This window comes from Furipterus horrens, unplaced genomic scaffold (assembly GCF_987537825.1).
Source record: "Furipterus horrens unplaced genomic scaffold, mFurHor1.1.pri manual_scaffold_8, whole genome shotgun sequence".
Taxonomy (NCBI): domain Eukaryota; kingdom Metazoa; phylum Chordata; class Mammalia; order Chiroptera; family Furipteridae; genus Furipterus; species Furipterus horrens.
Window position 1 is genome coordinate 35,207,574 of NW_028327178.1, and position 12,714 is coordinate 35,220,287.

The 12,714-nt window shown below is 36.2% G+C and overlaps 1 protein-coding gene and 1 long non-coding RNA gene across 2 annotated transcripts in view; one reads left to right on the forward strand and one right to left on the reverse strand.

Annotated features, from left to right (window-relative positions):
* The window catches only part of CHST9 (carbohydrate sulfotransferase 9), a 192,217-nt gene that overhangs the window by 60,668 nt on the left and 118,835 nt on the right, over nt 1–12,714 (forward strand). Inside the window, exon 2 of the mRNA XM_090285689.1 lies at nt 7,672–7,710. Within this exon, the coding sequence (XP_090141815.1) occupies nt 7,672–7,710 (39 nt within the window). The remainder of the gene's footprint in view (nt 1–7,671; nt 7,711–12,714) is intronic.
* Nucleotides 1–12,714, reverse strand: part of LOC150002720 (uncharacterized) — a 114,216-nt gene that overhangs the window by 60,651 nt on the left and 40,851 nt on the right. The window lies entirely within an intron of this gene.

The window sequence follows — 12,714 nt, forward strand, 5'->3', positions numbered from 1 at the left end:
GGGACATTCTACTCCTGAAACATTGCAATTAGGTATTTAATAGTTAAAATAAGCAGTTTATTCATAGAAATAAATTACTTGGTAAATGATAAATAGTTTTAAAAGGTTTGCCTAGATATTCTTGACAAAATAATTTATTCACATAGCCTCGAAATCTAGGAACTATAAGTCCCTATAAGGAAACAAAAGTAAAACCCTATCTACTTCCACTTTTCCTAGTTGACTCAGAAGTATAGAATTACTGCAGATTCTCATTATCCAAAAATATTGTCAGCATTTTTCCATTCAAATCTAGTTGAAACAAAAACGATGTTAAAAAATTAATGGGAGTTAGCATTATATTATCTGGTAGTTACGTTACCCCCCCCACACACACACACACTGCCTTTTTAAAAATAAGTATCATGTGCACAGTAACTTTCCTTGTCATGATTCTGTGCCTTCTTTATAGTGCATTTTGCCAATGAAACATTGAACATAAATGAACATTCTCGGGTATCCTAGCAACAGAATGTGATTAATAATACCTCTTAGAGCAGGGCAAATAAAATGCTTACGAGTGAGCGCGAACTCAGAAACGGCTATGGAGAAACTGGTGTGCATTAAGGGAAGCTTGATAGATTCCATGGCATAGAGTATTATACAAAGATGGAAGGAGGTAGAAGGGAAGGTATATTTTTGAGAAAAGACTATATCTGAGTATAAATATGCAGTATATGTACATATATCACATGTACATATATGTAATACAAGTATGTGTATGGGCATATATGGGCATATACATACACACATACCCATATATGTATATACACACTGCATGTATATATATTTGTATATATATAAATACATATATATATATACACAAAATTTCCTTTTTATTAGAAGTGATATAAGATACTGAGATGTACTACAAATCCCCCTCCCTACTCATTATTGGTAAGATACATTGGGTTGGCATTTGTGTGCCTATGGTTTTAAAAGACCAGAAATAATCAGTGATGAAGGAACTACTTCCATACTGAACTACTGAAATGTGCTCTAAATTTGATAGATATTTAATGTTTCTCCATGGAGCAATATCAACAACCTCAAGTCTAAAATAGCTTTTTAAAATATCAGGACTCAGTTTGTATAAATAAATAGTCCTGAGCTGTGGAATTTTAATGTTCAAGGACATTTTCTCCAAAGAAAAGTTTTACCCTGCAAATTCCATTTTTATGAGATTATAGTCCATTTTATTTCTTACAGGTCGAGTGCTGCATCCAGGTTTAAACAGAAGTAAATTGCAAACTATTCTTCAATGTTTTTTGTTTAAACTAGAATCTGTGCTAAAATAAAGGACCACTAGGGCAAAAATGCATGTTCATTATTCAGAAAGCCTCTTTGTTATTTTATCACCCACTTTTCTAGTATAATAGTTTTCTAGGTTATCAGTTGTAATGTAAATGCCTGGTAAAAGCTCTGTTCTTGGTTTTACCTGCTCTCTGTGGTAGCAGTACTAAAATTTACTTTATGTTTCCTAGCATTGTAAGGAGGGTTGGGATATTACATGACTTTCTACGTGCCCTCCGCCCCAAGCCTCTGTGTGTTCAAGGCACCATGATGCGTCAGGAGAGGGGCATAAGATACACCCCTCACCCTTAAGGAGGCAATGGTCCAGTTGCAGAAACAGACCTGCTTCTCATTATGAATAAACACTGGAGTTAGTCCCATGATAAAGGTATACAGAAAGGGCTTTAGGAACACAGAAGGGTGATTAATTTTGCAAGGAGTGAGGAGTTAAGGGAGGTGATACAATGCAAAAGCTTCTTAGCTCTGCTCTAAAGGATGACCAGGATTTTGGTAGGCAGGAACCACACAACAGAACATTGGAGGAAGCAGAAACAGTATGAGCAGGGAGTTGGGGTAGGAGGTCTGATTCCTGGCATAATTGCAAAGTGTTCTGTATGGTGCCTTGAGGGATGGTAACAGAAAATGGATACGTTGTGGCCAAATTTCCCAAGGTCATAAATTTTATATTGGAGAATGTGAATTTTCATCTGAAGTAGAGATCAGATGGCAATGATGGAAAAACCATCTCTAAAACCGGTGAAATCACTTAGGAACCTTTAGAAAATAACCCCAGGAAGAAATATCAAGTTCATGACCTAGGACCATGGCAGTGAGACAGGAAAAGATAAGTCTGAAAGGTCCTGTAGAGAGAATGTAATGGCCGAAGGGTCAGATTAGATGTGGAGGTTGTGTGGAAGGGAGGATCTGATGGCTCTTAGGTTTCATTATTCGGTGCCTGAGAAGATAGGAGGGTAACTCTAAAGATAAGCAGTTTTGTAGGGGATATAATGACTTAAGTTAAGGACATGTGCTGTAGTGCCGTAGAAGATACAGATGGAGATTTTCAGTAGACCTAAAACCTAGACAGATTTTAGAGCTAGAGACAAAAGTCTCTGAATCTTCCCTTTCCATGAGGGGGGACCCTGATAAAATGAGAGGTAAGATAACCCACACAGAGTAAGATAAAGAGACTAAAAAGGAAACCTACAGGAACATCTCCAGTTAAGCAGTGGAAACTGTGTTCCTTGATCACTTTAATAGTTTCTTTATTTAATCTAGTTTTAATTTTTATAATTTTAAGCTAACTACATAACTAAGAACAAAAATCCAAATCAATTCCTGTAACAAAACTAATAGCATAATAAAACTAATAAATAATACTTATATAGCCCTCTACAGTTTACAGAGCCCTTTCATATAACACAGAGAATGTTTGATTTCCCAGTGTGGGAAGTGGACATTATTAGCAATGCTCTCCAGCCTCCCCTCTGAAACATCAAACTCCAATATTTTGTTTTGTTCTTTTTGAAGTAATTTTGTTGATTATATTGTTACAGTTGTCCCAATTTTTCCCCTTTGTTCCCCTCCACCCAGTACCCCTCACCCCTCCAGCAATCCCACCCCCTCAGTTCATGACCATGGGTCATGCATATAAGTTCTTTAGCTTCACCCTTTCCTATATTATTCTTAACTTCCCCCTGTCTGTTTTGTACCAACCAATTATGCTTCTTAATCAATGCACCATTTTCCCCATTTCTCCCCCTTCCATTTCCCAGCTGATAACCCTCCAAATGATCCCCATACCTATGATTCTGTTCCTATTCTGGTTTGCTTAGTTGGATTTTGTTTTTTATTTTAGATTCAGTTGTTCATAATTGTGAGTTTGCTGTCATTTTAATGTTCATAGTTTTAACCTTCTTTTTCTTAAATAAGTCACTTTAACATTTCATATAATAATGGCTTGGTGATGATGATCCTTGTCTGGGAAGCACTTTATCTGCCTTTCCATTCTCAATAATAGCTTTGCTGGATAGAGTAATCTTGGTTGTAGGTCCTTGCTTTTCATCATATTGAATACTTCTTGCCAGCCCCTTCTTGCCTATAAAGTTTCTTTTGAGAACTCAGCTGATAGTCTTATGGGAACCCCTTTGTAGGTAACTCTCTGCTTTTCTCTTGCAGCTTTTAAGATTCTTTCATTGTCTGGAACATTTGGCATTTTAATTATGATGTGTCTTGGTGTGGTCCTCCTTGGGTCTAGCTTGTTTGGGACTCTCTGTGCTTCCTGGACTTGCATGTCTATTTTCTTTGTGAAATTTGGGAAGTTTTTCTTCATTAATTTTTCACATAAGCTTTCAATTTCTTGCTCTTCCTCTTCTCCTTCTGGCACCCTTATGATTAAAGTTGTCCCAGAGTTTCCTAAGCCTCTTCATTTTTTAAAATTCTTGTTTCCTCATTCTGCAGTGGTTGACTGTTCTTCTTTCTTATGTTCCAAATCATTCATTTGTACCCCGGTTTCCTTCCCTTCACCATTGGTTTTGGGTGGATTTTCCTTTGTTTCATTTAGCATAGCCTTCGCTTCTTCCATTATGCATTTGTCATACTTAAGCATATGTGTCAAGCCTGTCAGCATCTTTATCACCAGTGTTTTGAACTCTATGTATGTTAGGTTGGCAATCTCCTCATCTGTTAGGTTGGTTATCTCCTTGTCACTTAGTTCTCTCACTGGAACCTTGATCCGTTCCCCCTTTTGGGCCATACTTCTCTGTCTCCTCATCTTGACAGGCTCCTGTGTTTGTTTGCCTCTGTGTCTTAAGTAGAGCTGTCACACCTGCTACATTGTAAGGGGTGGAGCCTTATGTATTCATCAGTATGGGCAACCTGTTTCACCACATTGTGGCGCTGTATATGGGGGAGGGGTCTGAGAGGGAACAATGCCACTTGCTCAGCACTTTCCCCTTTTCCAGGCACCTCTTCCACTTCCATATGGGGCTAGCTGTCCCTCTAGCTGTTGCCCTGGCCATCATTCCCAGAGTGGGTGGGTCTGCGAATGTTCTAGGACCATGGGGTCCCTTTAAACAAGGGGACTCTGTTGAGAGACTGGCAGTTTCTTCTTCCACCCCAACCCCCACTGGTTTACACATTCATAAGCTATGAGGCTTTATTTTCCCCAGGGCTGGGACCATGAGCTTTGTGGTCTGGTCTGGTGCTGGGAGCGCTCCTCAGGTGTCCCTCCTGACTTTTAAAAACATATGACTGTGCTTTCTGCCAGCCTGCTGCTGCCACCGCTGCTGCCACCACCACACCGAGTCCTCTCCGCCCCAGCTCCGCCTCTCCTGCCTGTCTGGATGAGTATTTCTCCTTTATATCTTTGCTTGGTGGACTTCCATGCAGTTCGATTTTCTAGAACTTCTGGTTGTCTCTAGTTTTGAGGTAATTTTATTCCTTCTTACTTGTGGAGGGAGACACACAACGTGTCTGTCTAGGTCTTCATCTTGGTCAGAAGTCAAACCCCAATATTTTGTGTGAATTTCTTTCATTTCTTGCTGCCTCTTGGAATTATTTTCACATGGAATTATTTGATCGTCACAACATTTCAGATAAGCAGATCTGATCCCCTCATTACAGAGGAGAAAGTCAAGGAGAGCATTTGATTTGACACAACTAGCATCACCATAGTCATATTATATTTAAATGATAAATTAACCCAAACTTTCATAATAAAGTTACCCAATAAGTATAAATTATCATCTATTGCTATTACAATTAATCCAAAACTCAGCAGCTGAAGACAACAATAAGTATTTGTCATCTCACATAGTGTCTGCAGGGAACTCTGAAGTGACTTAGTGGGATGGTTCTGAATCAGGGTCTTCCATCAGTTGCCGTCAAGGTGACAGCCAAAGCTACAGCCATCTGAAGGGTTGACTGAGGCTGACAGATGGGCCACTTATGTTCCTGTCAGGTTTATGCCCACTGGCAGGAAGCCTTCGTTTCTCATGGGCCACAAGGTCCTCTCCATAGATCTGCTAGGTGTTCTTACAACATATAATCTGGCTCCCCTCAGAGGAATTAATCCAAGAGAGAAAAATGGAAGCCACAATATTATTAAGGCCCCACCTCTGAAATCACACATTATCGTCTCTACAAAATTTTGTTGGTTACACAAGAACATGAAAGGATACCAAGAAGGTGAGTCACTTTGAAGTCTGACTACCACACTATATTATTTATCTCCAATACATTAACTGTGTACTTTCAGTGTTTATGACTCATTCTTAAACAAGTTAAAGACTCTCCAACAAGACATTTTTCTTTAAACATTTTATAATTCAGGACTTGAATAACATTTTTTTAATTCATGAAAATGTTTGAGGCCTCTAGTACACAAAAATGTGTAATCAAATAGTAAAGTGGCTTTCCCAGTTAAAAAAAAAAAACCTTAAATGAGGAGGTCCTCCATCACTCTTGGTAATAAAGGAAACCTTTAAGTGAACCATTCATGCCATTCATCTGTTTGAATGATTGAAATAAATTGCATCCAATGAGTCCTCTGGAAATCACCCAAATGAATAGAAAGTGCCATTAATCAGGATGCCAGTTAAATAAATTCCACACTTCTGGCTGCTGTACAAGGGAAAGATTATGTGTTTTCCACCTTATATTTTAAGATTTTAGAAGACATAAAGGGTTCATAAAAAACCTTAAAATTTATATGTATCTCCCATGTTTTGCATAAAGCTCTCAGTTACTAGCTTCACCCAAAATGTTGATAGCTGAAAGAATGTGATGACCAGAAGGGTGGCCCTTGCTTACCCATCACAAAAGCAAGGCTCTCACCTCAACAATGATGTTTACACATACCATTGCCCTGGTGCAAAATTTCTTATCTAAGCCTATAAATAGGCTGCTGAGTCCCATAGCCTAGCAGAGAATTTGCTCCTACTCCAGCTCTTGCATATATCATTCATTTGCATGCTGTCAAGTTTCGTGAATGGGGACCTATTTCCTCAGTCTCATCTTTTTTATCACCCACTGCTCTTCAGGCATTCACATCCTCCGTATTCTCTTCCCTTTCTCTGCTAAAACTGATCCTTCACAATCTAGCAACAACTGTGTGAACTCGGCAGCATTATATGCTATTGGTACCTTCCCATACTTCCTAAATCTTTATTTGTTGTACATGACTATGCACTCTGTAGATCTCTGCTTCTTCTTCTGTCTGCTCATGGTCCTAAATTACAAGCAAAAGTAGCATTTTTTTTTCTTGGCCATTATTCTCAGCCTAGCCCCGTGTGCTGTCAGCCTTTACTTGCCTACCCCTCATGTCAGCTCCAGCTACCTCCTCAAGACAAACATGTTCTGCATCTGTAATTTCAGTTCTGGTCTCTCACCCAAGCTCCATATCCTCAAAGCACTTCAAACTCTGTAAGTCTAGACCTGAACTGGTCATTCCCATGATCCTGTCACATTTCACCATTTCCCTGAATCATATCACTATGCCCTAAGTCACCTAGATAATTGTTCATCTTGACCTTTCCTTCTCCTTTGTACTTAACGTTTTGTAAATCCCTGTAAGTTCTGCCTTCCTTCCATCTCTTGTATCCATCACTTCCCTCCTTTCTGCTCCCTCTGCCATATTCAGTCTACACCTCTTGCCCAAACTTTTGGAGAGCCCTCCTCCTATGCAATTACTAGTGTCCAAGTTCCTAAAGCAAGTTTAAAACATGACTCTTCTTGCTCAAATAGCTTTGTCCTGCATAGCCCATACTAGTTCCTTTGCCAAGAATGAATCATTTTCCTATTTCAAATTCCCCAATTCATATTGCACCTATCCAGATCCAAATCAAATACCACTTTCTTCATCACTTTATGGTCACTCCTTCATTTCATAAAATAATAACTTCATTATCTCATATCATTATTCATTCTGTACCTTTTAGGGCACATCTCCTTCGTGTTCTATTGTCTGTCCTTTATCTTCCCAAGTAAGTTATAAGAGGCCATTGTCTTATTTCATTCATATATTTTCTCCCCTCTCCCACTGTTAACTTTATGGAGATTTGCAAGTTGTAGATTTATTATTAGATAAATGGCTCATACTAATAAGATTTTTTAAACCTAACAGCATGTTGAATGCATACTCATATTTTTGACTTCCACAAATTTATTTGAGAACATTTGTTCATGCCATTCAACTGTGCCTAATCATCTCTGGAAGCATGCTGGACATGGCAGAAGTAGTAATTGTGTTTGGAAATTGCCTTAAACTAGGCTATCATCTGAGTTGCATTATTTTCTCATGGCCCCGCACTGCAACTGATCTGCCACTTGTCATTTCAGGGAGAGTGGAGGAGAAAAGAGAACAAAAAGCAACTTCAGGTAAGATTTTGACTAATTGACTTCAGCTCTATCTTCTGCTTTTATTTCCAAAAAAAAAAAAATCTATTTACAGTTTAGTATTCAAAGTAATCATTTATGGACCTTGAACTGATTGATACTAAATGAATTAAAATAAATTGATACATTTAGCTTTTTTACTTTCATATAAATCCTTTCCATTCTATCATTCTATTAAAAAATGGAATAGAATGTTATTTATTTTTTTCATAGTTATCTATTAAAACATGAGTCTTACAACCCCCAATTTTAAAATATGGAGATTATAATAATTGACAGCCAGTTTAGTTCCTCTAATACTTGTGAATTTCAGTTATTTTTCTTTTCTTTTTTTATTAAATGTTTTTATATTTTTGTATTGTTTTTCTATTACAGTTGTCCCATTTTTCCCCCATTGCTCTCCCCTGCACCACCCACTGTGCCCTTTCCCACTTTTTTCAGTTATTTTTCTTAAAGCCACATATGTAGTTGTTTTTCAGGACAGTGTTTCCAACCTGACTAACAAGAATCTTTCTATTTTGAGGGAATTTTAAGAAGTATTTCTTTTCTAAATCCAAATAGGTATCCAAAACTGAACAGTGCTTTGGCACAGTGCCAATGCACATACTATGGGGTCAATATTTGCTAACTAATACCAGAATACCTTTTTACACTTCGATATTTTCATTACATGGCTTTCAGCTTAAACTCATGACATAAAATAGATTTTTAATTTTTATCAAGGAAATCTTTGCATAGGAGCAGTCTTTTAGTTCCCAATGCCCAGAAATTGCCAATAATCATAGAAAATTATAGTTTGACCTCTTTACCTAAGCCCATTGCCCTTCCCAAGTTTCCATCCACCCATTATTCTATGATCTATGAGAACTGCCAACAAAAAGATACATCGCTTTGAACCGCCATCTTCTTTCAACTTCATTTTTTGTCTGGTAACACCTATTACATGTACTTCCAAACAATCAGTGTAGTCAAGAAGACAAAAATTGATACTGATCTAAGTGGAGAGCAATGGGGGGGCAGAAATTGGGACAATTGTAATAGAACAACAATAAAAAAAGAAATTAAAAAAATAAAATAAGCCATAATTGTAAAAATCCTCCTTCCTATGTAAATAAATAAATGTGTATAAATAGCCTAAGACCCTGTCTTATTTCTTCTTCCCAATCTTCATATTCATATCAGGCAACTGGTCAACTAATTTCCTGAATGATTTCCCTCTTAAATGTTATTGTTCACATTCCCTCTATGTATTTTTTAAAGCCTGATCATGAATACAAAAAAAAAAAAAAATGAAGGCAAGAAGGTCTCTGGTCTTCTCATAAAAGTACTTCATTATTGCATCTTGAGGAAAAGTATTTATGCTGTTTATAAAATGCTATTGCTATACAATAATCCTGTTTGTACTGGCTTCTTTAATTAAAGAAACTTTACAGTTCAGAAAAAAAACACTAAATTGACCAGTGTTAAACCAGGCATCTCTTTAAGTTTCCTGTCCTTCCTGGATTCTAATATTCTGTATTACCATGGTGACACAAAGGGCAAGTATAGACAAAGGCAGGATATGAACTCAGGTTTCTTCATTCATTCTTTCCAGTGTCCTGCCATCCTAACCTTTCTTTCAAATCAAAGTGCCAATCATTTTGATACTGTGTTAAGTTTCTTGTTTAATGAAATGTTTTTCAGCATTTGGGAAAAATTAAGGCAACAACATCTCTGATAGGGAACACTAGTCATTAGGGTTGTAAAGAAATTCCCTTTATTAATAGAGCTACTTTGCCCCACCTGATTCACAGTTGTTAAGCTGTCTGATTTTTATGAGAAAGTGAAGTCAAGGATAACTAATGGACAGAACTCAAGTTATTACAGAAAATTTTTCAGCTCATCATTTCAAAGAACACAAATTCTGCCATGAAGAAATCTATATTTGTTAAAATAATGTGAGTTTTCAAAATTGAGATATAACCTTTGCCAATATAGTCATAAATATCACCATATTCAGTATCTTATGCTAGTCTGAATATATGCATTTTTAAATAAAACTATGTGTAAGATGCCAAGAACATCATGGGCATTTCTGCTCTGACTTCCTGCCTGGATCTCTTTGTATTATTTGTTGCTCATACTGCTCAGATTCCATGTCCTGCCTGCTCAATTAGACAATACATCCCACAACCTCCCATTAGTAGCGAGTTCATCTCCCAGTCATGAGAGATAAATATTAGGTCCTGGCCCTTTCAATCTACCCCATCCTATTGGACTTCTTATTATTGAAACCAAAAAATGTAGAAAAATATTGTAGACAAAAATATTCCCCATTAGAACAGGAACTCCCAGGATCCTGATATTTTGGATGGTTAAGGCTGGTTAAGTTGTTGTTTAAAGAATCTTACATTAAGGTGAATATTACAGAGGTTAAATTTTTGCTCAGGATAATAAATAATTTCCTAACATGGAAACCTCTCCAGACTAAAAAGAATGAGACTATGTTAGCATAACTGAATGGAGGTTAGGCCATCACCTGTAAGGTATATTGACAAGAAATCCATGAAGAGTTTTGGCTGGATCGTTTCTTAGGTTCTTTCCAATTTTGTGTCTGTGATTCTACTTACCATTATTACTTTATTGAAATGGCTCTACTCTTTGTGTATGGATAACATACATACACACACACATCCTCAATTGCTCACATTTCATTATATAATCAGATCAATCATGTTCCAAAGTTTAAGCTTAGTTTGAACTGAGTTGCTCAGTGGAGCATATAAATAATTGGAATTAAGACTGGAATAAAATTGTCCTGTAGTTTATTTAGCTTCTTTTGGGGAGAAAGTTGTTTCCACCCTAAATGTAGTTTTAAATATGATGCTATATTTGATAAGACAGGAGTAATTCACTAGAGAATATGCATAACCTGATATCATTTTTTGAAAAGCTATAATAAGCATAGTTATTTTTCAAAAACAATGCAAAGCACGTGCCTCTTGAGACTGACCTTGGAAACCCATATCAAATCATACAAAAAAAAATCTGGCTATTTAGGTTGGTAAATAATATTACAAATATATGCCGGTATAATAATAAATAGATAAAATATCAGGAGGCAAGTTTCTAATATCATCAACTATCTATTTTCCCTTGATATTTTTAATGATGCAATTTCTTCACCAAAAAAAGTAGAGAAAAAAATGACCAGCTATATTCTGTAGGTTTTACATAAAAAATCCATTGAGTTTGAAGTCTTTCTTATCTTATCAGAAAAGAGACCCCTGTTTGGGTCAAGGAATTCTTGATATTAAAAAGCAACACAGCATAAAATACAAAGAATTCTCACAGAGAAAGGGGCTTCATAAATTATTGTCTAGAAAAGATATATTAGAAGGCTTCTAAGGTAGACTGTAGAACACACCATCTGTTAAACATATACTGTTCCAATTTTTCCAAGAAGAAAAACATTTTCAAATTCACTTAAGTATTCAGTAAAGAATAGTCCTAGTGGACTAGAAGATAGAGTTATCATTAGAGATGGCGATGAGTATTTTTAAACGATACTGCATACTTTTAATTTCTGACATTAGAGCATCCCTAACATTAGAGATTTTTATTCGTTTTCATAATTGGTAAGAAGTTACTGGTAAAAAAGAACAATGTTATTTTTGCCTCAACTCAAAAGGTGATATTTATTTTTGGAAATTCAGCAAATGGTGGAACATCTGCTTTGCAAGTTCAGTCCCATTCTGCTTACTTCTTGACTGGGCTTTTTGCTTCTTTTAAATGTTCTAAAACAACAATATCACCTCCATTTTCAAGCATTTAACACACATAGAACATACAGTCATTTGGGTTAAAAAAATTAAATAGACAATGAATAAATTCATCCATCTGTGTGAGAATAGCATGTTCCCTTTCTTATGTGTTAGTCATTTACTGAATGCCGATTTACAAGTAGATGCAGATTTAGCATAATATTTTTCTATGCTAGTACTATTTTTGTAGTGCTTTTTTACAGTGGTTTCTATATGCTACCAAAATCCTGAAAAACAAACAAGAGAAGACCTCATTTGTCATTGTTTTAATTAGTGGTGACCAATATTAATCATATGAACTTAGCAGGTAGATTAGGTTGCAACAAATATATCAAAATAAACTATCATTCTTGAAAATCCCATCATTTTTGGACATTAATATATTTTAATATTCTACATGTTTTGTTCTTATTATAAGAATCATGATTCCAGTTAGGATCAAGTTTGAACATATCATCCTAACTTGTTCATAGCATACAAAAAGCTCTTGTCTCTTTACAATACTATATTGCATATTTGAAAGTTGCTAAGAGGATAGATATTAAAAGTTATCACAAGACAAAAGGACTCTATGACATGATAGATGTTAACTAAGAATATGAAAGTGTTGAATCATTTCATTATGCATCTGAAAATAATAAAATGTTATATGTCAATTATCTCCCATTTTTAAAAAACTCTTGTTTTGACCCCATCTCATTTGGCACCCAAAGGGGACACAAAGGGAATCTGAGGAGGCATTATACGTTAATACATTTAATTTGCTAAACATTTTTGTGGTCCAGGCTTTGTGCTTGATATTAAAGATGCAATGGTGAGTAAGATATGGCATTGATGTCCTTAATTCATTCACTTTCAGCTGGAGAAGAAAAGTACAGATGGTTATAATACAGTGTGATGAGTGCCTTTTAGAGAATTAGGTACAAGTTGTTATGAGGATTTTAAGGAAAGCTTCATGGAAGAGGGGAGACTTGAGTGGATCCTTGAAGAAAGAAAAAGAAAAAGGGCTGGCTATCCAGAGAGACAGAGACAAGAAAAAGTATGTCCTATTGAGGGAAAGCTAGTGGTTTAATAATACTGGAATACAGCCATAATTATACAAGAAGTGGGAAATGTGGCCAGAAAAGTTGGCATGAGCCAGAACCAACAAGGGCCATTATGTCCTTCTGTGGAATTTGGACTT